The 27,962-nt window shown below is 36.3% G+C and overlaps 1 protein-coding gene across 2 annotated transcripts in view; it reads right to left on the reverse strand.

The window, feature by feature from the left end:
* The window catches only part of RASA2 (RAS p21 protein activator 2), a 51,496-nt gene that overhangs the window by 6,675 nt on the left and 16,859 nt on the right, over positions 1–27,962 (reverse strand). The window contains exons 5-20 of one of the 2 annotated variants that reach the window (XM_080409626.1): positions 24,720–24,796; positions 15,979–16,062; positions 14,064–14,136; positions 12,755–12,831; positions 11,610–11,708; positions 9,291–9,447; positions 7,972–8,120; positions 6,539–6,653; positions 6,012–6,086; positions 5,284–5,407; positions 3,794–3,900; positions 2,414–2,500; positions 2,255–2,332; positions 1,735–1,808; positions 480–586; positions 137–219 (exon numbers count right to left, since the gene is read on the reverse strand). In XM_080409626.1, coding sequence (XP_080265752.1) covers positions 137–219; positions 480–586; positions 1,735–1,808; positions 2,255–2,332; positions 2,414–2,500; positions 3,794–3,900; positions 5,284–5,407; positions 6,012–6,086; positions 6,539–6,653; positions 7,972–8,120; positions 9,291–9,447; positions 11,610–11,708; positions 12,755–12,831; positions 14,064–14,136; positions 15,979–16,062; positions 24,720–24,796 — 1,566 coding nt within the window. Of the gene's footprint in view, positions 1–136; positions 220–479; positions 587–1,734; positions 1,809–2,254; positions 2,333–2,413; positions 2,501–3,793; positions 3,901–5,283; positions 5,408–6,011; positions 6,102–6,538; positions 6,654–7,971; positions 8,121–9,290; positions 9,448–11,609; positions 11,709–12,754; positions 12,832–14,063; positions 14,137–15,978; positions 16,063–24,719; positions 24,797–27,962 lie in introns of both variants that reach the window. The other variant, XM_080409627.1, reaches the window with a different exon arrangement.

Here is a 27,962-nt window from a genome sequence, read left to right on the forward strand (position 1 = left end):
GCTTTTTATTCCTGATCCAAAGAAGATTTTTTGCTGAAGTGTTTAGTAATAGGGTTACAGTAACTCTATAAGCTAATTATAATGCTTTATTTAAATAACACATCAAGAATTACATATAAACTATCATTTGACTCACATTTTTCTTGTTGAAGGAGCTCTCATCAAGTTTCTCAACTGCAAGGATGTTTTTGATTGGAATAGTGAAAATTGGTTCTTTATCTAAAAAAATTGTAAACAGATGCGTGAATTGATTTTTAAGAAATTGTTTTATCACCTCATTGCACTGGTACTGTAGGTTAAGTTCTCAAAATGTGCATTTTTTTTATTGAGAAAATACATGAATCAGAAGTGTTTTGTAATCAGGGCAAAGGTAACTGAAACATATATACTTCAGTATATATGCATTTTAAAAAGTGCAAATCAGATGCAAATACTTCGAAAATACTGAGAAAATTAACTGTAAAATAAATAAACTCTACCTTGCTGTTTGTGGTAGGTGAATTCTCTACTTGTTAAACAGAACCACCGCTTCTTGAAATTCTTTTTACCAATCCGAGTCCTTCCCTGAGCTCTTTTATACATTTCTCTGTAAAGACAAAATCAAATAACAGTACAACCATTAGTTTTCTGAAGAGCTTCCAAACCCATTTATTGAGATAGCACATTATTCATCACGCAGCAACATAAAAACCTACTTTGTTGTAGATTACAAAAAAAATAATCTACTAGTTGTTCAAAATAGATCCTCAGGATTTCCTCCCAATATGCTGATCATGTAGAGCGTTCCATAAACAGGAAAGGAGTTTGAAAAGTATACAATCTAGACTCTTGTTTGTGGCAGTAAATTTGGAGCGAGTACATACGTACTCAGACCTACAACTCCAAAATTTCCCTAAAGGGAGTAAGGTGCATCCAACTACAAGATTCTCTCCTCCCTGCTACTTTCTATATGTGAATGTACTTGGCCTCATCTGGATCATAAACTGAACATAAATGAAATCATGTTGAACATGACTCAATACAAGGGTAGATAGAAACTGTATTCAGTACACTTTTAAGTGTTGATCCACTACAGTTGCCTCCTCCATTTCTGTTCTGTTCAGTATTTTAACAAGAGGTACATTTCCTCCTTGTTTGAAATTGGATGCTTGTTTCACAGAATTATCTTTATTTGCTATGAACCTGCTCAGATAAACACAAGTATTTTTCCCCCCATACATATTGTTTGAATTAATTCATCAGATACTCTTGATCAACATCAAACAACAGTTCATTTCTTAAAGTGATTTTCACCTCTATTTTTGTAAAAGCATTTTATTATTTACTGTTAAGTATTCCAATTCCAGGGTAATTTGCTTCTAGTTGAAAGGCAGAAGATTTAGCTGGCTGGGCTTCAACAGCATGCAAGGGAATTCTAGATTGAATACATTATTTTTTTAAACACACTTTCAGAATTCTGAATAAACCATCACAGAGCACACACTGAATTGTAACAGAAATGGAGGCAAGCTTTAATAAGTTTTAAGCTGCTTTTAATTATCTTTTCCAAAGTACTTCAATGAATTACAAAACTTTACAGCTGCTGGTTTAAACTAATTCCGCAAACTAACAAAGCTTTATCACAAGTTACAGATACCATAATTTCTACAGTATGACTAACATTTTACTGAGCATTAATGAGAAAACAGTGAAGACTGTTCCGTTTTGGACAACACAGATTCAAGATGTATTTACCCTTCTTTCAGATGTACTGGCTCACTCAGACCACTGGGCTCTTTGCTTTCAGTAGATGAAACATCATCTAGGAACTTAGGGAAAAATACACAGGGCATATATACCATTCAGAAACACGGAACAACCAAAACCTATTTTGAAAATATACATGTCTAGTTTTTCCTGGAACAGAACAATTACTTTATGCAACAGATTAAATTAAAATATATTGGAAGGACCTGGAACACTGTAGCAAGGTATATCCATAAGCCACAGAAGATTTCTTTAATTAGTTCTGAAATTGCAGATTTAATGAAGTCTGTTTCAAAAAAGTTATTTTTAAAAAAATACAGATTAGCTTAGTCCACTATGTATAACTTGTCTAGATTTTTTGTGAATATTTTTTTAAAAACACCTCAACTGGACTACCATTTTTGGTTTTCTCTCTAGTAGAAAACTGAGCAACAACACAACCTTCTAATAATTAAGACTGATCAAATACACCAACCATAAAAGAAAAAATAATCTAGTTGAAACGTACCTTTTTAACAGATTCAGTAAATTTTTCTTCTTGAAATGTTTTGAAAAACTCACACATAAACGTCTCCTTGAAACTTGACTGCAAGAAAGGGTATATTAAAATAAATAAACTTTCAAAGAATGTTATCTATGAAATGAGTAAGAATTTTAGTAGCCTTACAAGTTTGCTTTTGGTCAAACTTCCCCAACTCCCCAAAGTCTGGATGGCTTTTGATATAAGAGTTAATGTTCTAGAAGTCTGTGCATCCTAAAATAAAGAAAAAAATTCAGAGGTTACTTCCTCCACGCACACACATTTTTAATTAAAACTTTGATTTAAAAATTAAAGTGTCACAAAAATCACAATGTAGCAATAAATCTGACATTTTCATTCCTTTTCTTCTTCATGTGAAGAGAAGAAATGTATATGCAGTTTTGTCCTCTCTTGTGCTTTGTAAATATATTTTATAAGCTATTGCATAGTGTTTAGTATTTTACTCACTACCACTCAAATTTCGTACTAGTACTTAGAAAAATACTTTACCTGTAAAACATCTCAAACTCCTTAGATCCTGAGATTAGTACTACACATCTAATGCTTTTGCACTATTCAAAACTTAACACTTACCACTATGTACTACTGCTGGACAAACGGTAGACATTTTCATAATACAAACTGAACTTAAAACTTGGTCTTTAAGGTTTTTTCCTGATTTGTTTGCTACGTCACTGGTTGCATTGTACACAGTTATAAATACAGCCACAGAGAGGGGCCTTGCTGTTCCCATTGAAACGTTTAACCCTCAAGTGATAAAATCCTGTAATCTTTTCACTGGACAAACTGGATAAGGTAAAAGGAATTAATCTGAGTAAGTACATTTGTTTCTTTTGAAAGCACAACAAATATTAAGTAGATTAAATAAGCTAACAAAGATACACTTCTGGAGCAGAAGATTACATACAAATGTTACGTGAAAATATTACAGGGTTTTTTTCTTCATATCCCTGTCTTTAAAGTTTGGGTTTTGTAATGAATATCTACTTGGCAATTTGAGAACAGAACATTAGGCAACCCACTGCAACTAGCTGAGTCCAGAAATACACAGACCAAGTACTGGATAACTCTACATCCCTCATTTAAGACACAAATCAAAATACTTTTTAAGTAGTAAAAGTGACATCTGGATATTTAACTTCCACGGTGTAAAAACCAAATGCAGTTCAGGCATACGCCTTCCCAAGAACCCCATGTCACTGTCCAAAGCAAGCAGCACATTCCAAAAAAAAAACAAACAACAAAAACGCACAGTGTCTTTAATATTAATAGCTCTTTTACATCATCTGAGAACACCTCACCCTCCTAAAGACTGAAAAATCTGATGCTTAAAGAACTGCAAATGCCTTAGTTCCTCTGGTGAGGTATAAAATTGAAAACTCAACTTAAGAGACATTTAGTAATCTTATTTCCCAGTGACAGACCCACTGAAAGTAATTTACGCCTTCCCAGATAAACAGATCTGACTGTCATGAATAAACCAGAACAAAGCTTCACGAAACTTACTGGATGGTGAGGTCGTAAATGAAAAGTATGAGGTGAGACTACGGCTACAGCAAAGAAACGAAGAAACACAAAGCTGCTCACTGCAGAATACTGCACATGAGGGTCATCTGCAGAGAAAAACCATGAAATGTAACATGCACTGAACTTAACAGGAAACAATGAAGACATAAAAATCCTCTGATGTTATCTTCTTAAGGAGACATGTATTTTAAAACAGAATAGAGAAACCAATGAAGTGCATGAAATGAGCAAGGTGACCGCAGTAAGTAGTGTTCTACTTATAATGGAGGGTTTCTTCCTCTGAAAATAAGTTGTTCTTGTAAACCTGGCTCATCAGCTCCACTATTAGGAATGATGAGAATATTGCACACATTTACATACAGAGTGTTGATTAGGTACAGCTGTATATACACTGACCCAAAAGAGAACATAATCAAGCAGTTGCCTTGAAACACTAGGACTATTGGGTTTATTTACCCATAAAGCTAAACACTGATCAACTCAAATACATTAATGCTGCACAACAAACTTAGTCAATACATATGAACAACCAACTCCAATTCTGAGTTGCATCATAAACCCATGTTGATACATAATTTTCATGAGGACTTTCTCATTTACTATTTTGCAGATATTTACAACTTTATACTGAGAAATATAATGCGATCACATTCTTATTCTGACTGACTACTTCAATCTGACCTGTCTGGGAAGTTAGCTATTCTGAAAGGACTGTCTCAATTAGATGAATTTATGGCATCAGTTCCAGTGACAAACATAGATCAGAGAAAGGCTCGAGATTATGAGAAGGATATTCTTCATTTATAGCCTATTACACAACATTTCAGATTTTAACTGACTGTAGTATATTTCCGATCTACCAACATTATTCCTATATTCAAACCATTCTGAAACAATAAAATTGTTCTAATATTTGTCATATTACAAATTCATTAAATATTTTACATTATCCACCCTCCTCAAAACTATCCATAAGTAGTAAAGTTATAGTAGTAAAGCTAACTTCACATATGTTACGAATGTGCTGGTAACAGTCAACAGTTGCAGTTCCTGTAGTTAAGATGTAAGTACTGAATTTATTTTCAAGACTACATCTTGCTCCTTTAGAAGCAATCAACAGATAAGCTCTTCCAAATTGTACATGTATATGAACTAAATCTCTTCTGTATTACTTGTGCTTTTCTTCTGTTGTCTCATACTTTTATTAGCAACTTCTTATTTGCTGCTATCTTGCAGTGTTTCTGACCTGCTACATTTTTTATATCAGAAAACACATAGCTCCTGCTGATTGACCATAGGGCTTTACTCTGGCTTACAGACTGGCAGAAAAAACAAATACCTGATTGTCAAGGTGAGAAGGTTCAGGGCACAGCTTTGGACAAGAATTTTAACAATCCCCATAAGTTAACTGCAGAAGGCAAGTATACCACTCTGAACACCATTTTCAGAAGATTTTAGAGAACACTTACGTGGAAATCGTTTGGCAGCCAGATGCCTCAAAGAATAAAAAACATCACACATTAGGGTAGGGCAACTTATACTTGACCGCACAATTTCACGGAATACTTTGTCTACATAATAGCGTAGATTTTCCTGCAATTATGAAAAAAGGTATTTTTTCAGACCATTAACATTTGCATTTATGTTTTTTCCTGAACATAAACGTAACAGTACAATTGCTTTTATCAGAACATTGCCTGACTATTCAATTATGTATTTTAGTACAGTGCATATTTGAAAAGCCTAATAATATTTGACAACAACATGTTATAAGTAAGGAGTACTTCCCATGCATACCTAGTGAATGTTTATTCAGTTTGTTGCAGCAACTATTGCCTTAAATGTCATCCTCTTAACTGGCAGGCAGCAAGCAAAATTTCAATCAAAAGTGTTAAAGCAGTCCTAATTACGTCCTTCATTAGATGCGAAGTACAAAACATTAGGAATCACAACACCCAACAAATTGGTAAGGAAGACTAATCCTGTTCAGCTTGTCCTCCCTGTCACACTTTCCACTGGACTTTTCCTTTGATGTGTTCATAAACAGGGATAAGAAAATGCCAGTTCTGTGCTTACTCAAGAATCAGAGGATTATACTGCTACCCAGTCATTTTCCACTATATAGAGTTGCTTTTAAAAATGCTTTTGTATCAGATTGTTAAAGTTTAAATTAGGAAAAACAGATTAGGAAACTCACCATATTAATTTCTACGTTATCCCCTTCTCGTAATTTAATGGGATCTATTTCACAGGGTTTAGGAGACTCGCATATCTGAAACAAACAAAACTACAGGAGTTCAATTTTTCAGACAGAAATCATGGAAATGCACCTATTTAAAACCAGATTCTGTCCTAGATATAGCAGTAAAAACTCAAAATAGGTTCTAACTATCCATAACAGCATGCAGTAGTCATAGTCACTTTTGTGTGTGACTTTTTACATACAGCAATTACTTAAAGCATCATGCTGATAAATTCTGCGATGTGTTACAGGCTGGAGCAACTATCATTGACTGCTTATTTTCAAGCATCTGAAACAAAAATAACAAAAAGCAGCTCCTTCCACTGAACTTCATGAATTATTGCTCAGTTTAACTTTCCTCTAGAATTCCCCCACCCGACTGGTCACTACCACAAAAGAAGCTGTAAGAAGAATGGCTATCAAAGAGACTGGATGCTCCAGTGGCTAACTGCCCTGAAAGAGTTTCAAGTAGGATATCCTACCTCATCAATAACCGGTTTCAAAGTAACCTTTAGGTAGTGCTTCCCCACTATTTTCATCATTTCATCTACACAGCGAGTTGCTAACGAGTTGCCTCTGAAGACTGTGTTTGCTTCTCTGTAAGAAAACAATTTATTTTATTTGAACAGGGGGGAAAAAAAGAAGCTCAGTTACAGAACCCGATTAATACTTTATCTTGTCTTTAAATAACTATTTTTTTCACATGTTTCAGTGAGGAATTCCAGAACCTAGATACCCAGCTTGCAAAAGCACTACTCAGGAACAGAAAGAGAATAAACAAGAATATTATTACAGCTATTACCAAAACGAGGAACATAAAACCATACGGAAAAGCCTAAGAAATTTTAGACAAAAGGAAGTTATAATCCAGTGCTGAATGTGAGAAACAACAATTGGGGAAATTCCAAAATAATGAAACCTTGTAACTCACCAATATACAATTCTTCCTCCAGCAGTCTGGGTGAAAAAAAATATCTTAGAGCTACAATAAATAGCATGCTGCTACACTATATTGATAAACTCAGTTTGACCAAAACATATTTAATCTAGGGTTATGCTTTTAATTCATTATAGCTGTTGAAGAAAACAGAGCCAGCTATGCAAAGTAAACCTTTCTAATCAAAGAGATTTAGTTTAATCTTTCTTTGTTACAGTTCAATTATAATGGAAAGGAATGTGTGTACTAAAACACAGTTTAGAAAATTATTTTCCATGCGTCACCTCTTTCTACACAATTAAACTGTCTCAACTTATTTAAATCTCGAGTAGGTCAGCTTTGAAATGAACTACTCTGTGGTGACAAAATCCCTTCCACATCTCCACAGGACATGACTCGGCACCTCAGTGGCCACTACTCAGGTCTACTTCATTTTTCTCCTAACCACAGGGCTACAAATTCACAGGCCATAAGCTGCTACTTGGAAAAGCTCCTGTGCTTGCTACTTTCAAGGCATGCAGGAGGACACATACTTACAAGGCATCTTTGCAGGAAAAGAGTACCCCTCTTTAAGTCACATACTAAAGTAAACAGGCTAAGATTCTCAAGAATTTTAAAAACATTAAGTACCCATCCAATGACCAGTAAAATTTTAAGCGTGGCCAAATTATGACATTTTGAAACAAAAACTATGTTCTTAGACACAACTCTAGACTGCTAGCTTCTTATGTTTAGCTGTATACTAGCTATAAGAAAACTTTACCAAATAGCATACAATCACTAACTCTGACTCCCAGCTTCAATATGATTTTAATGAATGTTTTTATGAACTAGCATTAAAAGATTAATGTATTTAGTCGGTTTTACATAATGAAAGAAATCAACATGTTCACGTATTAATATTGTATCATGAAGCCCTTCGAAACTCTTAAAGAGTAATTTTAAAAGGCATGACATCACTAAACATGAAATACATACTGGGTGTCCTTCAGATCTAGTTCTGCCACTGCAGCAACAAATGGAACTAGCTTATGGTGGTGTAGCAACAATCGTACAAGAGGCAGAACAGCATCATACTTGTCTCGACAAACTTCACTCAGTATGTAGGCAGCAGATGCAGAAATCGGCTGTAAGAAAGCAGAACATGAAATCATCAGCGAAGTAGTTAAATGTTCTACATGTATTTGGTAAAGTACAGATCAAATCTAACAAGACTACAGATGTTTCAATATCTGCTGTATAATATGGCAACTGAAAGTTTCTGTTCTACAGAAATACTTAACTGAAAATTGCTACTGTCTACTCTGTACTTGACATTTGAGAATCAAACTCAGCATCTACTCACCCTTCTCATTCTCCCTAAAGGGCTACACTATGGCTTTGTCACATATCCCAGGAAGAGGCAGTAAAGCAATTGCTTTACTATAGTGTCCTATATCTTTATAGGACTTCAGAAATTTAATCAGAGCACATTAAAACACAGTTCTCACACTTCTGTTGGTTGCCATTCTACAGCTGGAAATTCCAATTAAAAAAAAAACCTGACAAAATTATTTCATTTAAGTGACAAAGACAGCCGCTGACTGCCACTAGCTACACAGTCAGGTCTTCCCAACTTCCAGTGAAGTAGTATCTGAATATGGGCTAGGAAAAATTTTAGTCACAATCTGCTTCCTTTTCTCTCTTCTTCTCCTGTGCCAGTACTTCACCAACACCGAATAAAGGCTATAAAAGACCTAGGAATACAAAACCTGGTTACTAGAATCTGATTCCCATCTCAAGGTTACAGTAACCATCTACAACACTTCCCTCTTTGTCACCATGTCTAGGTGAGAAATCCAGACACGTTGATTAACACACTGGGAAAGACAGAAGCAATTCAGAAGAAGTTGAATTAGAAATCAATTCTGAAGCAACTATTTTTGGTAAAGGTGATTATCTGCCCCTTCATGGCCAATAATGGATCAATGTCCCCTGAAAACCACTATACTCAGGGGGGCAATAGCAGCTGGGGGGAAAACACAATGTTGAAAATAGCAACCAACGAGAAGAAAGTTTATCTCTTCCAGTCACACAGCACACTATCTCTGCTCGTTCTTCTAAAGTAAGAAGAAAATCTTGGTAGTTTGGAGCAGAAGTAAATGCTTTTACAGGCTGCTCATCTGGCTGTGACAGAAGTAATTTGCACAATGGAACAACAAAAATTCTCTGAATTATGCATAATTCATACTTTTTTATACATAATTGCATAATTCACTTTAAGTTTTAATTTTAAAAGATATTTTCAACTGAAGTACCTGAACATCTGATGATTTTAGCAGCAAGTTTCTTAAGGAAGTGTAGTATTCAGATGGAAGCACACAGTCTTCAGTATAACAGATATTTAATCTAAGTGATCCCAAATCATCACTTTTAGAAGATTTGTTTCCATTTTCTCTTGGTTGAAGTAAGTACCTGAAAGGAACAGGGCAATTAAAAAGTTTTAAATGACATTTCTTTAACTTGACTAATTCTACAATAAAGCAAAGTATGGCATTTAATTACTTCAGTATTCAGAAACTGAGTCTGAAAACTGACAATAAAAGTCATATTAAAAAACTTGAGAGTAAAGTAAAAAAAGGAGCAGCATTTGATGCATCTTCAGCACATAATGAAACATGTATTTATTTCCTCATATCTTTCTGAACAGTGAAATAGGATATACTTCTTGTATCTCAACTGGGAGAGCAGAAATAGAAATTATGTTCGACCTTCTCATTTTTCACTGAAGTTATATTTAGGGTGTTGGACATTGCAGATGGAACAGCTAGCATTATCAATTCAAATGGTCTAGTGTGAAGCCAGTAAAAATATATGATCTTAACAGGCTGCATTCATGAGGAAAAAAAAAAAAAAGATTAAATGAGAAAAAAACCGTGCTTTTTTCCTACTCTCAACACAAAATAGATTAAACAATTCAATGGCTTTTGCTGTAGTTCAACTGTATTCCAACAGGAGGCGCAGCCCTACAAAAATTTTAAAAGCTTTTAAGTAGTGTCACAGCATAGTTTCAACATTTGCCCAACAAATGAAATCATATTTTCAAATTTTCTTTTACATGCATATATATTTTTACTTCTACAATCGGAAGATCAGACTTTTTTTTTAATTATCAGATGCATTGCCCAGGCTGGCGTGCTAATATATAGTAAAACTGATTTACAACAAGACCCTCTGCTTGACAGCATGACTCTTCTGTTTATTTTCCCAATATTTAATACTAGTGATACTCTTTTACCTGCTGTACTTCAGTTGTATTCAAAACCATTTTCTGTAAATTAGTAACAGTATAAAAAAAATTAGTTATTTTTTGTCACAGAACTGTCTTTGATAAGCAGATCATAATTGGATATGAAGATGTTCAATACAAGGTATGCCTACAAAGTGTATTAGCAGACACAAATCTGTCTCTCAGTGCTTCAAGTGAACTAGACAGGAGTCAGGTCAATTCAAAAAGCTCTATGAACACAATACACTGGTAATGAGTCCATGTTAATCTACCCTTTCTCTTTGAAGCTGTTAACAGAGGCATGTCGTTATATTGACATGGTCATATAGCTTCTGATCAGTTCACAGCACTGGCAGAGCAAGCCTGTGTCTGCAACGCACCATGTAAAAGAAAACTGACATAAACATTTCTTATGTTTAGGACCACATTCAAACACTAAGACTAAGAATCAGAGTTCAGCTTAAAACACATCCAAGCACCTGGAGCCTGAGGTAGTGAGTATGTGGCACGCAGCCATAATGGCTCCTGGCCAAGACCTGTGTTCCATTTAGTTCCTATTTACCCACTTCCTTCCTGTGTGTTTTCTACATGGGTATGTGAAATATTTGTTCATTCTTTTCTCTGTACTGAAAGGTTCACTAAAAGCAGAACATTCTACACACTTTGAGGCATTCGAATCTGTTGTACTCATCACTTTCTGCCGCTAAGCATCTGGGACAGAAAAGGAGCTAGGGACGGGCTCCTGCTTGCAAGAACTTCAGAATGGAGGTTGCTGTTACACTTCAAGCAGAGGTCAGTCTTTCCTGAAGTCCCTTCATACCTTACTCTTCCAACTTCTAAACTTCTGTGCCTGCTCCCCTGAAATGACATTGGGCTGGTTTCAGAAGATACTTTCTGAAACTCCCTGGGGCGGCGGGGGGGGAAGGCTGTATTTAATGATTACTTTTAAATAAACTCTTCACCAGTCATTCTGGAAGTCTGACTTAGGAATTTAATTACAAGTGGTGCAATTCTGAAGAGTTCCAGGTTTACCTGTTAGGCTGAAAAGCATACACAGATCACTATAACCCAGCAAGCTGGCTTTAAGAGTCACAGTCAGTCTTCCTTCACTCCCTGCGCTTCCCCCTTTGCACACATGAACTATACCGTGTGAGTGGGCAGACTGGGGGAAGAAAAGAGCTAAACGTACCCTCTGGCAAGGTTAATTTATTGAGCAGGGAAACTCTATAGAAAGACATTTTACCTAGACTAGAACAGGAAGACATATTTTAACAGATAGACTAAAACATATCTTTTGCAAGAGAAGATCTGCAAGATAGAAGCAAATTCACTGAGCCACCATTCTCACCATGCTTGAAATGATTCATTTCTTAACACCTTCACAGGAACTTTAATTTCTCCTAGAAAGATGTCTTGTACCAGATTTCCATTATTCCATAGGTCAACCCTGAAAATAAGAGAATTGCTTATTTTTCTTTCCTCCCAGAGAGAAATAAAAATCTTCAAGTTAACAATAACTGCCTTACAGCACTAATCCACATGCATGCAGGCAGAAAATGTTAGAAATCTCACTCCATTCTAATTAAATCAAGAAGAATAAAACAAGTGGCTTATTAACCCATAAAGAACAGATAAAGAAACGAACAGTGAAAGTTAGACTTGCAGACCTTGCATCAGTAAATAAAAGTGCTATTGGCAACATATGTATTCTGAGCAGTCTCCACCCACAGAACTGTGCACATTTCCTCTCAGGTAATTCAACTGACCTTTTAAACCAATATATTTACATATACCTATCTAACTGCTAGAATTTGGCACACACTGCAATGTCACACCAACACATGCGCTTGTTTTTCAAAACAGCAGCTCATATGCTTACAACCTCAAAAGGGATCACAGACTCTAGACATGCACCTTGGTTATTTTCTCTTACTTCTTACCTCTGACATTTCTGACAGACAGCAGTTGTTAAGAAGAACAAAAAAAAAAAAAAATACTAGATTTGTTGGGGCATGACTATTTTCCTAAATATATACACAATTCTAATTTAGATATTCATGAAGCTAATAGTTAAAAATGCACATACTGAGTTAGTTCTATAATGGTTATTTAAACTTACCACTACATTCTTTTTCTTATGCCTATTAAGAAACACACGCTAGCCTTCAAGAGTTTTTGTCTTTCTATTATTAATATTGTGCCCAAACTAATATATATTGATGTGAGGTCCTCTTACCTCTTCATTCACAGGCACAGGAAACAAGTTTAAGCTGCTAGATACACTCTACCACTATTTACTTAAAAAGTCTCATCTTCAGTAAGAAACACACTAAAGATTTGAGTCATTTTATATGTTAGAAGGATCTTTTCTACGAGTCTTATCAGTAGTTCTCTAGAGTTACACTAAAATAAAACTTTTTTATTGCCTTGATCATAAACTGTTATCGTTTATTAATGATAAAATAAAATTACATTCTAGCCTACATCACTTACCTGACTTCCAGTTTCTCAATATCTTCTTCTTCCACCTGAAACTGGGACTTCTTGGTGTAACTGCTGGACCTGGTTACCTGCAAATAAATTAACACACTTTTTAACTGCTGTATTATGGATGTCAAAAGACAAAGAAAACCCTGCCTCTTTAGTACTGATAAACAATTACTATTCCTTTTAAAAGGGAAAATGTTCAGTTCACCAAACTGCCCTTTGACAGAAAGCAGGTGAAAAATGGGTCAAGAAGGGTTCGTGGTGGAGCCCGATGAGGGCTAGCTAGTATCTAAGGGAATTACAGTGTAGATCTATCACAAAAAAAACACCAAAAAACAAGAAGTATGACATGAAACTGACAAGAATTTATTTGGTTTCAGCATGAGCCCCAAGAAAACATTAAAGTTAGTTCTGAGATATTTAAGGAAACAACAACAAGTCCACTCTTCTTTCTCTAATTATACCACAATTATAACCTCTTATTTAAATTTTCCTCATTTCTTGACTGACTGCATTCTCAGTTTAACTCCAATAAATCATAACTCAAAGTTACCAGAGGGGTTTGGATCACATTTTTTATCCTAGTATCTTTATTTCTTAAGAAACTACACTCAGTATCTTGAGCAGGTCAACTGAAACTCATGCCATATGTTGATACTCTAAACTTAAGTATAGAACAGTTTCTCACTGAAGTCCCGCAGCAGGACCAAGGTCTGTATGAACACAGAAAATTATAATACACTTGAGACACATGTAATAGACTAATTCCAGCTCTCAGCTGAACAGTATAGTATGCTTACTTGCAAATAACAGATGAAAATTCAAACTTGTAATATGGTTATTGTAGGGTAACTCATGCAGAACTGAAATAAAATCCTAAATAACAAAAGAAGTTAACTTTTTGAAATAATAATATTAGCCTTTACTGGGTATTATCACTACATTGTTTTATTAAAGAAATAAGCTGGGGGGTGGGGTGGGTGGCTGTTAGCTCAGTGTTCAGGAAAATATTTAAATCTAATTCCATAGGGTATGTTACAATTCCCTCAGAACTCCTGATGGCAACAGATGCTATATAAAATGATTTAAGATAACAAATTACCTTCACGTACATGCTTGTGAAGGAGAATGCTATTGTCTGGCCGCCCCCATTACTCTAAGTACATCATTCACTTACATTTGAGAGGCTAGTAAAAGCTCTTCAATTTGCTTGAAAAGAGCTTTCTACGTTAGGTACTGCTATGCAGCTTGCTTAAAAATATTTGAAGGGTTGCATAAAATAGATTAACAGGCAGAATACTACACAAAAAGTTACCTCAAAATAAAATTTTTCGTTAAACTGCGGATTGCTTGTTTTCTTCTTTACTTTGGTCTTCTTTTGGTCATTCCTGTTCCAATGTGGTAAAATTTTTACCATAGACAACTTAAAACACACAATTATAAAGACATTCTATTGTCAAGAAGGACCCATGCATTTAAGTTAAAACATTTTTTGTCATTTTAGAGACCAATTTGAGCAATGAAGAAAATTTTCAAATAAAATAAGTTCATCTTCACAAAATAGTTTGAAGAGTTAAAATTCCAAGGTAGTCACGCATCTGTCCAGCTCAAAGTTTCTACTTCATTTCACAAACGAGTATAACTCACTCATATCAAGTAAAACTTATCAACAATTTCTAAAGCATTTCAAAAGTAAGTCTGTGACAATTTCTTTACCGCTGCTTGCAATTTACAAGCAGAGTTTTCCTCACCTTGTTCAACTTACCCACCCTCTTTTGCTGGGCAAGAACCCATTACTTTGTTATAGACAGAGGCTTACACCAAGCCACTGAGTATTTTCTTTGGAAACAATCGCTGCTACTACTAGATGCTAAACAGCATAGGGTCAAACAAAACAATTGCTCCCCACTCCCTTGTGTTTTATATAGATAATTTGTTTTTATTTTTATAATTTTTTCCCATTTTATAAAATAATACAGTCTTATTTAGTTAATTACGGGCTATAGAAATACTTTCTAAAAGAAACAAACATAAGACATGGGGGAAAACAGATGAGGGAGAAGAAAAAGTGTCCTAGACATCAACTAACTGTTTTTCAGGCACCGGCCATATACATATTCCAGTCATGGCACATGAGCCACACGCATAAGATCGGAAAGTCTTAACCAGGAACTTCAGTCAGATTTGCACATATATTCCCATAACAACAGGGCTGATATTTTGTCAGACCAACATTCACCCAGTTCCATCTGTATTACAGGTCTGAAACAGAAATTATATCTAAATTTACCTTCCTTGGCAATCAGCACCATGCCTTCTAGATATAATGGCCAAATCCCCCTAGTCCTCTTCAAAAATTCCAACCCATCAAAACAAAACAAAAAACACCCACCAGAAAGTGCAACACAAACCTAAAAAAAAAATGTGATCATGTATTACCAAGAATAAAAAAATGCCCCATTCACTCAGAGCTTACTCAGGGACAATAATTCTGAGGTCTTTAAAACATGCAAGTTTGCTAGAAGACATTCTGGTACTATGCTCACAGTGACAATTCTTCAGTATCAGAGAAAGCAGACGGGCTTGGGTTTGTTGTTGCAAAAAATAAACAACTAAAACCTAGCTTGCTTTAGATGCTGTTGGGCAGGACCCTGCAGACAGTGAATGTGTGGCATATAGAGGTTTTCCTAAATGAAAAATCCCAACATTTACTCAGGATTACTGATCCAAAAAAGGAGGAATTTAAACTGTGTGGACTTTGAATGTAGCATCCTGAAGGTGCTGGCACTAGAATGGTTTCACCAGAGCCTCTACCCTTTTGCTTCCTCCCAACTGCTGAATATTTAGTGTAATGAAGCTTATGCATTAATAAAAACATGGAACAGAGGAAGGCGAGTGAGCAATTGACTGTATCATCCCATGTGGGAATTTTACAAAAATGAACAGGAAGTGCAGTGCAGGTATCAAGAGTCCAGCACAAAACCTGAGAACAAAGAAAGAACTGAGTGACAAGTAGTTCTTGACTAGTGCAGGCCGTTCAGACAGACCAAACACCTTCACAATCTTGAAAGTATGGTAAGGAAGGGGAGAGTACAGGAACAATGAAAGATACAATGTGCGCAGAAAGCATTTTAAGATTATTCTAAAGATTTTGCTTAAAACCTATGACTGACTTTTCCAGTTTAAGATCACAGTATTTTGAATTAATTAATTTCATACTAAAATGTTACCTGGAAGGCCCCACAAGAGACACTGTTGCATAAGGATCACAATTCTGTCCATTTATAAGAGGCAACCCATGGCATTCCTTTATGCTACGAAGAAAAGACAATCAGTAGATCAGTGAAGCAATTATCTTTGGCTTTAAAAAAAATAACCCCCAAACTATCCTTTCGTTTTTAAAAGTTTCTTTAAGTCCTGCTGTATTACACACTGATATATATATTGATCCAACATAGTATATGTACATGAACTAGATCATAACTACAGATCTCTGGATGGTATACAAGGTAGTAGTCAAGCATACAGTCAGAACTGGGGGGCTCAGTGAGAACAAAATTCTTGGAAGTGCTTCAATAAAAGATATTCCAGTATCACACACACAGAGTAAAATCTTATTTTGTAAGAGCAGAATGACCTGCCATGTTACGATAAACTGCAGACTTCATTAACTTATAAATTTGATTTCTCAAGGCCCACAAAAAGCTATTTGGCCTCATCCACACGGCAGCAACTACATTTGGAAGGCGTTAAAATGGGCTCAAATATTTTGTTTTGGCTAAACTACATTCTGAGTTGAGTAGGCTGGGAAATGCAAAGTCATATCCTGAAATATTATTTAAAGTAAGCATCCAAACCTCTTAGCATATAGTCCTAGCATCAGTTTACCTTTGAAGTTGTGTTTAAAGTTTATTTTCAAACTTTTTTTTTTTTTCCACAACAGTGCACAATCAGCGTTAAACAGCCCTTTTAAAAATACTGTTTTCTTCCATAATTCCTACAGGAAGTTGTAAGGTGGTGTTTAACAGGTATATAGGCACACTGTTCAACAATCCTGATGCAAAAGGGACAGGTTGGTTAGAAAATAATGATCATGGGGGCAGGCACATTTTCTGGACCTTTTCCGAATCTTTCTGAATCACTGCTACACCAACACTACTAGGAACAGAGCTGGGTCAGCAAGTTGACTAACCTTCAGACGCTGCCCACATATGAGCATTAAGTAGAAATACATAAAAGTAAAGCAAAAGAGTTTGTAAATTTACAGCACGAACTAAACTTTCTAGCAAAATTATGCTCTGATGTGGCTATGCACACTGTAGTATTTATTAATTCCAGAAACATTCAGCAGATTACAAATTTTCTTAAGACACAAATGAGATGCAAATCTTATATTCCCGTTCTTTAAAATAATCTACCTTTAAGTAACCTATCACAGGAATTTAACTAAATTAATGCACGTAAGTTTTCGTTGCTATAATTAGGCAGTTTGAATAAAATCCAAAACCTCCGTAACTTAAGGAGAAAATACACTTTTCTGCTCTAATCAAGTAAATGTTCTAATACTATAATGTGGAATATTAGGTTGCACAGATTGTGTCACATAGCAGCAACAGTAGCTACACACTGTTGTTAAGCAAATGCTTTCTGTACTGTAGAAAAAAAATGTTAAAGAATAACAGGAGTTGCAAACTCAAACACAAGCAGGAAAACAACAGACAGTAACACTCCTGTGCTGCTCAGAACTCCACCCTCCTTGGAGTATGCTCAATTATAAACCAGATGGTATTTCCCCCCCGAAAAGTCCCTTTGTCTCAGCCAGTTCAGGGAACATTTAGTGCTGAACCACTGCACAATCATTTGTTATTTTTCTTCCCGTTTTCAAACACGTGGCCTTCAGCATTTCAATAATTTTTGAATCACAATGAGCTTTACAGTGATTTCAAACCCACCATTTAAATGGGTCCTTGAAACATTCAGTTGTTTCATAAGCATTAATTGATTCCTCCTCCAACACACACGTGACAGAGTGGTGACAAAATTAAACTGTCTAGACTTTTCAGTCATTTTGGGGTATCTGACTTGAGACAGCTAGAATCTGATTCTTTCAGAGTATCAGGCATTTTGTAGCACTTAACAGTGTCTTTGCAGCTCCGAGATTTTTGGTGTCAGGTGTGACTTGAGTGTACCTGTAGGTTAGCCTCAGCTTGAATCTCATAGAAAATTTGTAGCACATGGATCCAGTTAAACTTATCTGCATATAATTCAACTATTCTGCAAAGAACAACACAATTTCTCTTCCTACAGCCTGTATCAAGCTCACCAAGCTCCTGGATTTCTCCAGCAAACAGATCCAAGTCCTACAGAAAGTAGTTCCTCTCCATATATACCAAGTTTCTCACCCCTTTCCTGATCACTGTATGAATAACCTGCATACTTGACATAACGATCCTTCAGGAAAATGTATATTACCACCACAACAAAAACTCATCACAATGCCCTAGTTTTGGTTACAGAAACAGCTTGTTCTGGCCTCCCCCATCTTTTCCCAGCTTGACCAAAACGTACACAAACCAAAAGGAAGGCTTGTTTGTGATTTCCTTAAAGTTGAAAAACATTTTACTGACAACTAAACAGCCCTGCAGGAGCACTAGAATCTCTGGATTCATCAGACATATCTGTCACTTCAAGCTTATTTCATGCGCCACTCGGCCTCCCTGTGTAGGCAGCTCCAGAATTCCCTTTTCATCTCCTGCCCAAGTCCCCGTTCTGTTGTCAACACGTAAGGTGTACCTAGCTCAGCCAGCCTACCCTGTTCCAACATCTCAAAAAAGCAAACCATACACCAGAGTGCCCCTGACCATCAACTCCTAAAAGTCCCAAATCTTTCCTTTTCAGACCCATCAGACTCAAGAATTTGTTCCAAATTTATCTCACCTCCTCCCTTTCCATCTCTCACTCTAAGCTTGCCAGTCATAACTATTCCTTAACTCTCCAGTTACTGCCTGGAGTCTGCTTTAGACATTATTTGGCAGCACAGATGAATCAACTGAACTGCACCAAAATGGTGGATCCTCCTCCTCCTCTTACGCTCCTGCCTTGCATCTATCACCTATGGTGATTCTATTTGTAACCTTACAGAAAACTATTTAGGTTTTGAGCCAGTCTTCAGTCAGTTTGGCAACCTGCGCTAGCCTAGTCAGGCAGATCACCTCACAAGCTCCAAAGGCCATGCAAGGCAAGTAGCCATTAAGGGCAGGAAGCCATTAAATCAACCCAGCGCTATCAAACTGGATTGTTACTCCCCAGGGATTGAATACCCAAGACTGTATTACTGCAGGCAGTTTTAAGGTACTAAACAAACAGTCTCTAGTAAACACGTTCAAAATTTTTTTAAGATGTTTGAATTGGCTCCATTAGAGTTGACTTCACGGAAGTGGAAAAGCGCAACCCCAACAAGTTTAAGTTTACCTGCTAGCAAGTCTCACAGGAATACTTCCCTTTCCCTGAGGATCAGGCAAAGTGCTAGGACTGCAACCTTCTACAACAGGAAAAAACAAAACACTGGCCACCAACACTTTGACCAGTCAAAAAACCCAGAAAACAACACTAAACATATATTCATATTAATTTGGGTTGTCAAAATACATTTCCACCATATGGTAAACATTTCAACTTTGACATCTGGTTTCACCTCTCTAGGCTAGCACGAGTAATTTTCATTAAAAAGGCATAAATAAATAGAGTTTGAAGCTGACGGGAACTTAAAAGCCTTTTATTTCACATTTTAAACTACTACATCTTTACATAAAGTCTAAGCAGTAGATGTAAGGTGTAAGAGATCTTTCAGTTTACATTAACTCTTGTTTCACATCTGTAGTTTGTTCTGCAAGAGGAGTTTCACACAGGAAATATGAGCCTTTCAGATACAACTGGCACATATTCAGTTAATAAGATGGAAATAAATCCTTAAAAAGACATAGCCCACAATAAACCCCCTCAATGACTGAGGGACTCTACCGCCACAATTCAAATCAACTGAATGTCCTCCAAGTGCAGAAACTAAATAAACAGCCACAGCCATCAGGATTGGTACACTTCATAAAAATTACATTCTTTGGAACTACTTCATACAAGCAGATAAAGTATAAACAGGACAGTAACAAACTGTCAGGTCAATCTAAGATAGTACAGTGTGTAATTTATATAGAAAAGAGGGGGAAAAAGAAAAATCTAGCTGTAATAAGCCACTTCTGTACTTTCAAGTATTCACATTCTAAATACGTATAACTGTTTACTTCAGAGATGAAGTCATGTTAAATACAGAGAAGGCAAGTACTACCACCCAGTAGCCTAATTTGGCAAGAAACCATTCAAGTATCTGTTTCATCAGCAGCAAACATGCAAACAACGGTCACGCAAACTTGTTTTTACAGACTCCCAGAAAAAAGAACTGCAACCATGTATTTTTGAAATGTGCTATTATACATGCCATTGTGGGGTTTTTTTTAAAAAAAACAAAAAACAAAAAAAAAAGAGCCCACATTGAGTCAGCAGTTAATCTATTGCATTATCTTTTTCCCCTCCTCATTCACACATGTTCATTTCAGAACAGGAAACAGCTAGTACTGAAGACAAAACAAAATTTTAATTCAGAAATGGTCTGTGAGCATATCTGCATGAAATTTAACAGCACATTTCTAATTAATGCAAAAAATCAGGGCTTAGCCCACTGTAAGTGATCTCCAAGATAGCCCTTCACCAAAGGAAGCCTAACTTTACGCTTGTATTTCAAAAAAGGTGTAAGGGCTTCACTGATATAAGAGAAGCAATTACAAGCCTTAATTTTACTTTCTCCAGGGAAAAAAAAAATTATTTTAGTATCATGTTTTTAGAACTCTATAAAAACTGAAAGCCCTAGCTGGCTTCAGAAAGTCCCACCTTAAGACAATTAGCCACCATCCCCTCCCCCCCCCCCCCACCCCCACCCCCATCAAATAACACCAGATCAGTCAGTTGTGGTGTATCTTGTACATGACCATGTTTTGTCGACTTGAGCAAAAGAAGGAAACCTCCATTTTTTTAAAAAGTGAGGGTTGGTTTGGGGGTTTTTTTTGTTGTTTTTTTTTTTTTGTTGTTGTTTTTTTTTGTTTTTGTTTTTGTTTTTTTTTTTTTTTGTTTTTGTTTTTGTTTTTTTTGTTTTTTTTTTACTGTTGTCCAAAGCTTTGCTGATACAAAGTTTGCAATATATTACTATTTATCCTTCACCAAGCTCACTTCCCTTGCATAAACTTGGGGAACACAGCCCTAATAACATTGAAATAAATAAAAATTATTAAAAACAAATCCAAAAGGGGACAAGCAGGGGAATAGAGGACAAAAAGAAAGAAACATTCCTGGTTTCATTATACAACAACTGACTGTCCTGTTGTCACATGCAACAACACTTCTCCTTCTAAAAAAAAAAAATAATTAAAAAAAAATCATATGTTCTTTTCCCAACAACTTCTTGTTTGGAAAAGTTGGGTTTACTATATGTACCCGCATGAGAAATGATGCCTTCCTCTCTCCCACATCAGCTGTAAGAGGCTAACACCATCATCAGCTCTCTATCGTCCCAACCCTTAACTTACAAAAATTGCTTCCTATTGGATTTGCCTTCAGTTTTCAAATCAATCCTCATCATAAAACCTATTTAGAAGACTAGCAAAAAAAATGCTTCTACAACCACGTCTACAAAACCAAAATAATATGAATCCATCCCCTAGTCAAGTCTAATCCTATTGCTTTGGTTCAGCCACAAACAAAAAGCTAACAGGGGACTCCAGATAATGCTCAGAATCACAGCCCTTGAACTACTTGCTGTTGTGTGCCTAACATTATTTTTAATCTTGTGTTGTGGACATTATAGCTATTATTTTTCATCTTTGTAGAACTTATGCACAGAATGCAACACAAGGATCTAGAATTCTCTTACTCTACAAAAAATTTAACTGGCAAAAGTTTAGAAGCTTCCCTGTCTCATTACTTTGAGACACCATTAATTTGGGCGTGAAGCAAACTACAGCTCGTTATTGTAGCCTGTATTTTAAGAATTACTTTTTCCACACTTTTTTCCTTTAGCCAGCACTTTCAGTTTTGGTTCAAGAGGCAGGGACAGAAATGTACATATAAGCCCACTCTTTGTCTTTTTTTACTCAATCACAGGTCTGCTACTTCCTATTTTTCAGCTTTGTTAGAGGAGTTACTAATAATACAATGACTGCTCAGGGCCTGGTGACTGATAAAACACAGCAGTAAGTGCATCACTTGCTAATCGTCCTTAGAAATTTACAAAAAAAGACTTCCAAAGAGTTTACATTTTCTATTAAAGGACCTCACATAAATTTTCTGTAAGTTCCTCATGATTTAAGATCAAAGGGGTCTCAAAAATGCCCTTACATCCATTTCTGTAATTATCCAGTGAGATTTCCCAGTTCTTATACTCACATGTACATCCAGAAATATATTTAACCAATTAATATAGGTCTATCAGCATGTGTGATAAAATACTACTAAACATTTTTAGTTTAAGGAACTCCAGTGCATTTCATAATCTCAGATGAAGACCAAAGCATTGATGTAATACGGCAGTGTTTAACACACAAAGCTCTCCCACATGTCAGTGAGTGGGTAAGTACAGCAACCACGCGAGAACCCTGGCTTCCTTTTGATCATTTATCTCCGTCACAGAGTTCCTAAGAGAGCGCACAGTGAGTAAACCACTTCCTACTCAAAACTGCCATCTGCAACAGCAACTTTCTAAAGCAACCTTTCTTCATCATATGAAAAATCTGAACACGTTTTAAAAATAATAAAAAAAATAAACTCACACTAAAGTGCATGGATATATAAAGTATTTTAAAAAATGACATATATCAGAAAGTTAAGGTGGAAATAAAAAACAAAGTCATAAAGTTCCAGCCAGCTTTTGGCGGTGAATAGTCCACAGGGAAAAAGCTATTCTAGTTCTGCCTTGCACTGCAGGAGGAATGGAAAAGTAAGAGCAGCCAGACCCCCAATTAACCAAGCTGCCATCCACTATACCAACAGCAACACGTTCAGAATTATCTTTAAGTTATAAATACACACTGATGTACAGCAAGTTTTCCTATCTTACCTGAACTATCAACCTACAATAGCCACTAAACCATTACCAGTTTCACTGGCTTAGTTCTATCACAGAACTAGCTTCCCTTTTCACACCAAGTAACAAAAAAGCAAAGAGATTATTTTACCAGGTCTTGTTCCAACTAAACTACTCACCTTGGTTAGATAGTTGACTAAGACAGAATGTATTATAAACTTCATAATGAACATCACATTAGCAAAATCGACAGATTGTAATGGTCTCCCCCTGCTCCCTGAGGCTGAGCTGAACATGAAGTCGCCAAGACAAACGGAAGACCACACACCATTTCCTCCCCTCAGTTTCACAATACAACCCATTCTTTCATGCTAAATTCTCAGGGAAGTTAAAAATCAACCCAAACAGCACAAAAAACCCTCACTCAATAAATATGTTCATGAACAATGCTGAAAAGCAAAACAAAGACTTACTACCCTTTGAGGTTTTAATCTTATTTTTCTCTTAGTCTTTATAACCCCCTTGTCTGTACCCTTTTCTTCACGTTTCCTATCCCATAACCCATTAAAAGACAAGCGCAGAAAAATCTTTACTTCTTTCTGAAGCACTACAATTAAAAAACTGCAGTAAGGCTGGCTTGTTCTCCTGAAACTTACTCATGTTGAGGATTTAAAGAAGTCACAAGAGAATGCCGTCAATCTCACTGAGTGAGTCTCTGCAAGTCACTGGTTTCTACTGGTCTCTTCAATGAAAGCAAACAGTCTCCCAGAGACAGGTAACATGGAAGGCTGTTGGGCTTCTTCCAAAGGATAGGATTAGTTTCTAGGAAGACCCATATCTTCTAGTATGTCCTTATCAGACAAACTTTTTGAGAGAGTCAAAACATTTTTTGTGTATCTCTTTTTGCATTAGCTTCTTCTCAATTTCTGGCCTTAAATGCATTGCTTAGTAAGGAATAAAAAGAAACATAACTACCAATACATATTGAACTTTGGTCTTCTGTGACTAATGCATGTAACCTGTACGCTCAGACTCCCAAAGCCATCACATAGGGATATTATTAAACACAGCTCTAAGAGCAACAACACAACAGTACAGACTGGTTAGTATCTTCCAACATGCCTCATGCTGTGCTTTTTCTTTAACGTTGGTGACATTTATTGGGTTTTAATTAACATATAGTAAACACTTACTCTTTCTATGAGGCTATTTGACATACTGTAATGTCTTTATACTTTGGAGTCAAAACTGTCTCGGTAATAAAAATTCATTAAGTTGCTGCTAAGAAGTTTTACTGAAATGCGGCAGTTACGCTGCTTCAGAACAGCAACCCCTGAACTTTGTTTTTCTATAAACAGTCCTTATCATGGTTAACCATGAGAAAGTAATTCTGAAGCAAAACTAGAAGTGGATTTTCATATACCAAACCAAAATACTACTACTGAAAAAGTTTCACACCATTTCCAACACCCACCAGCAACTCAATTCTGTCAGTCTCAGCAGTACTGCAAGTTTGTGGCTGTCAGGCTGCAGTGAGCTTTCCTAGGTTCCTCACCAGACCCAACTCAAATGGAATTACAAGACACTGAACTAATGATACCAGATAGCCATGCTGAGTCCTAATAAAAGTGACTGCTTTGGGAGCAGAGATAAGCAGTTGTGAAAAACTTCTGCAGAGTTCCCCAGGTATATACCCATACCCTCAGCAAGGCAGGCCCCAAGGGAAGTCATATAAAACCAAAAAATATTATGGTACCAGGATGTGCAGACATTTCGTATTGAGAGACAAATTACATAACGGTCTAACAAACAACTAAGTATTCAAGGATTAATGTATTTTCTTACTGTACTACTAGTTGCTGGCACACAGACCCATTATCTGTTATCAGTTCGTTCAGTTTTAATTCAAGGTGAACTTTTCCCTGGAAAAAAGAAAAAAAAAATAAGTGAAAAAAACAGTTTTAAAAGCCTTTACTTTAGAAGTAGCAATTAGAACAACAATATAGTTTAAAATTAGAAGCTATTTAAGGTAATTCCAATATATCCACTTCAACCAAATATCTAAAGCACGTATCTTGCAATTACAGTAGGATGAATGCATTTGAACTTCCAGAAAAAATGTTAAGAGAGAACCATGATCCTCAACTGCAGACAGCACATGAATTGGTTAAGTCTCCACAGATTTAACACACACATAAAAAATATTTTTTTCAGAATGAGGAAGTACCAAGAGCAAAAGTCCCTCTCAGCATTTTTGTCCTAAGCATGGGACGAAACCTTGAAGAAACAGACAAGGAATTTATGAGCATTTCAGGAGAAAGTTCTAAAATTACCTGGGACTCTGAAGGCCGTTTGGCATATTTAGAGAAGTAGAATAGTATGCAGTAGCCTAACCAGCAACATTTAATATCCCACTGTGAAATCCTGTCCATCACACCACACTGAAGATGACTTAGCAATATATTATGCATCCCAGTCCAGCTTTCAACTACCTCACGAATGTCTGCCCGTATACTGTTGGAACAGTAAACACAACCTGAAAAGGTGGCAATATCTGCCAAACTGGGCTTCCTCCTTGTCTTTTTCTGACATGGTAAGATGTGTTAAGAAAAAAAACCCATAAATGATGGCAAAGTGTGGATTAACTTCAGAACTCAGCAAGAGCCAACCTACTTAACTCTCACAATAAAAGGCTCCAGAAGCTCCAAACCATGACATGCAACTTTCTTGGGAGGACCAAAATTTGGTACAACCACCTCACTCCAATCATCTAGTGCCTAAACAACACTGCTACTCTTTTCAATGCCTGACTATTCATGCTGGCTTTCGCATCTAAGATATCCACGCACTGACAGTGTCTTTCCTCTAAACCATGTTCTTAGTATTCTTGGAATCTGTCCATTTGAAAAATGGAACATCAGATGACACTGGTTTGTCCACAATTATGATTCTTTGGGAAGGGACCTGGAAGAGAATTTTTAAGTGTGGCAAAGAAAGCAAGCTGCAATCTGAACTACAGTTTTGCTGTACAATACTAAAATGGAAGTTAAACCCTTAGGTGACCTTGCACACATTTCTACAGCACTTATGTTTTGACATAAAACTGAAATGTTTTTATTGTAAATCCCCTGGGGCAAGGGCTGTGTTTCTCTCCCTGTACGTCACATGGGAGGAGAAATGAAGTTCTTCTATAAGGAAGTTTTAAATGTAACTACTTCGGGATGCCTGCCAAGTGTTTTGCTAACTTACCACATGGATTGAAACACAGGTACATTAAGAAAATATTTGTCAAGCAGAGAAACTCAATTACATAAATAGATTTACAGGATAAAAACAGAATACTGAGAAGCAAGCCCAGAGCCTTACAAGGCAGTTTTTGAGTGACAAATGAAACAACCATCTTAGTAATATCTATTTGTAATAGCTCACTTAACTAGTTGTAGGAGGCAGATCTTGTGAATGGCCTCAACATCTTCCTTTTGCTTTAAAAAAAAAAATCCCAAAACCAAACATACTTCATATGTTCAACACTGATCAGTAGGAGTAAAACAACAAATGTACTGCTCCTGGGAACTATCTGTAGATGTAGTTTGTTCAAAACTCAGCATCATGATGGCTACAGTAACATGACTCTAAGAAAGTACTTCCCTGGCATGTATGGAGAGTTTCGGGTACATTTTTGTTGTTTTGTTTGTTGAGAGCAGTGCAACGGTTGCCTGAAGTGGCTGATCCACAGATCTATATCAGAGCTTTTGACATAATGTGCAACCAGGTTTTAAATGCGGTTTTAGAGATTGGTTTTAGTTCAAAACATGAAGAGAAATCAGCCATTCTTATAGAATAAGCAAGCAACACACTTCATATGAACAGACTTTTCATCTGTAGATCTCAGGGTTGTTCAAAGGCAGGTAGGTACCATTTTAACCAATTTACAAATGGATTAACAATTTTCAGGTAACTGAATAGAGAAAGATGGAGCTGTTGATCACATGGTGAAGATTCACATAGTAACAGAGGAGCCAAAACAAGAGCATCCAAATCGCCAACCTAAGCTTCTGAACTACAGAAACAATTCAGTTAGTTTTGTTTTTAAGAACTGGTCTGCATTTTAACACTGTATAACTCTGTATAACTCACAGCTCCAATATTTTCATCTTTTCCACACAATGAAATGTTACAAGTATTTATAATAAATGCAAGCTTTCTAGTTTAGTAAAGCTCTTAAGTGGAAACTGGGCTTGCAATTGTCTTATAAATACTTATGCCAACAGGTGCTCATATACTGTGCTCACCAGAATCACACTACTAAGTGTACCACAAAGTTACTTTTGACAGTTAAGTTTTCTTCATAAAAACTTCTCTCCTTTAAATTCGAGTATTCTTTCATCTGAAGCATAGCCTACACTTGAGGAAGGTATTGAGGGTGGTGGTGGGGTTTAAACAGAGCTAGAAATGTTAACAGCTATTTTCCAGCTCCTCTCCCAACATCAGAAACTCTAGATTACAGTGTTTCTCTTGAACTCTGCCCTCTTCCTTCCACTTCCCCTAACTCAATGCAACAAATGTTGCAACTGAACTATTGGATTTGTAAGAATCATCTTTATGCAATACACACTATGTTAACATCTAAGTAGAAGGAAAAAAAACCTAAGCCAAAGTTAGAGAACTTTAACCAAAACACCAAAATAACCCAGGTTATCCACTCAGAACCATCTTTGGTAAACTGAAGTCCTTGCAGCATATGGAAAGTAAAACTCTACAATACTCCCCAAATTTACAAAATGTTCCCACCACCTGAATTGTTAATTGCGTGCTTACTACAAAAAAAGTCTCTACATAACAGATACAGGTTCTATCAGCGTCCATCAGCTTTTTTCCAGCTTTCCCATTCTACATTAGAGCAAAGATGCATCATGTTTCTGAAGCGTACTACGTCTTACTGCCTACCAGACTGAGCTCATATCACTATGGGATGGCCAACAGTTCCATGGTATATGCATTCAATTCCAATAATGCTGTGAGGTTTACTTTACCTAGACCTTTCTTCTTTCCTAGGGTTGGAGATCTGAGCCACTAAGAATCTACAAG

Source organism: Falco punctatus, assembly GCF_963210335.1.
Source record: "Falco punctatus genome assembly, chromosome: 13".
Classification (NCBI taxonomy): Eukaryota; Metazoa; Chordata; class Aves; order Falconiformes; family Falconidae; genus Falco; species Falco punctatus.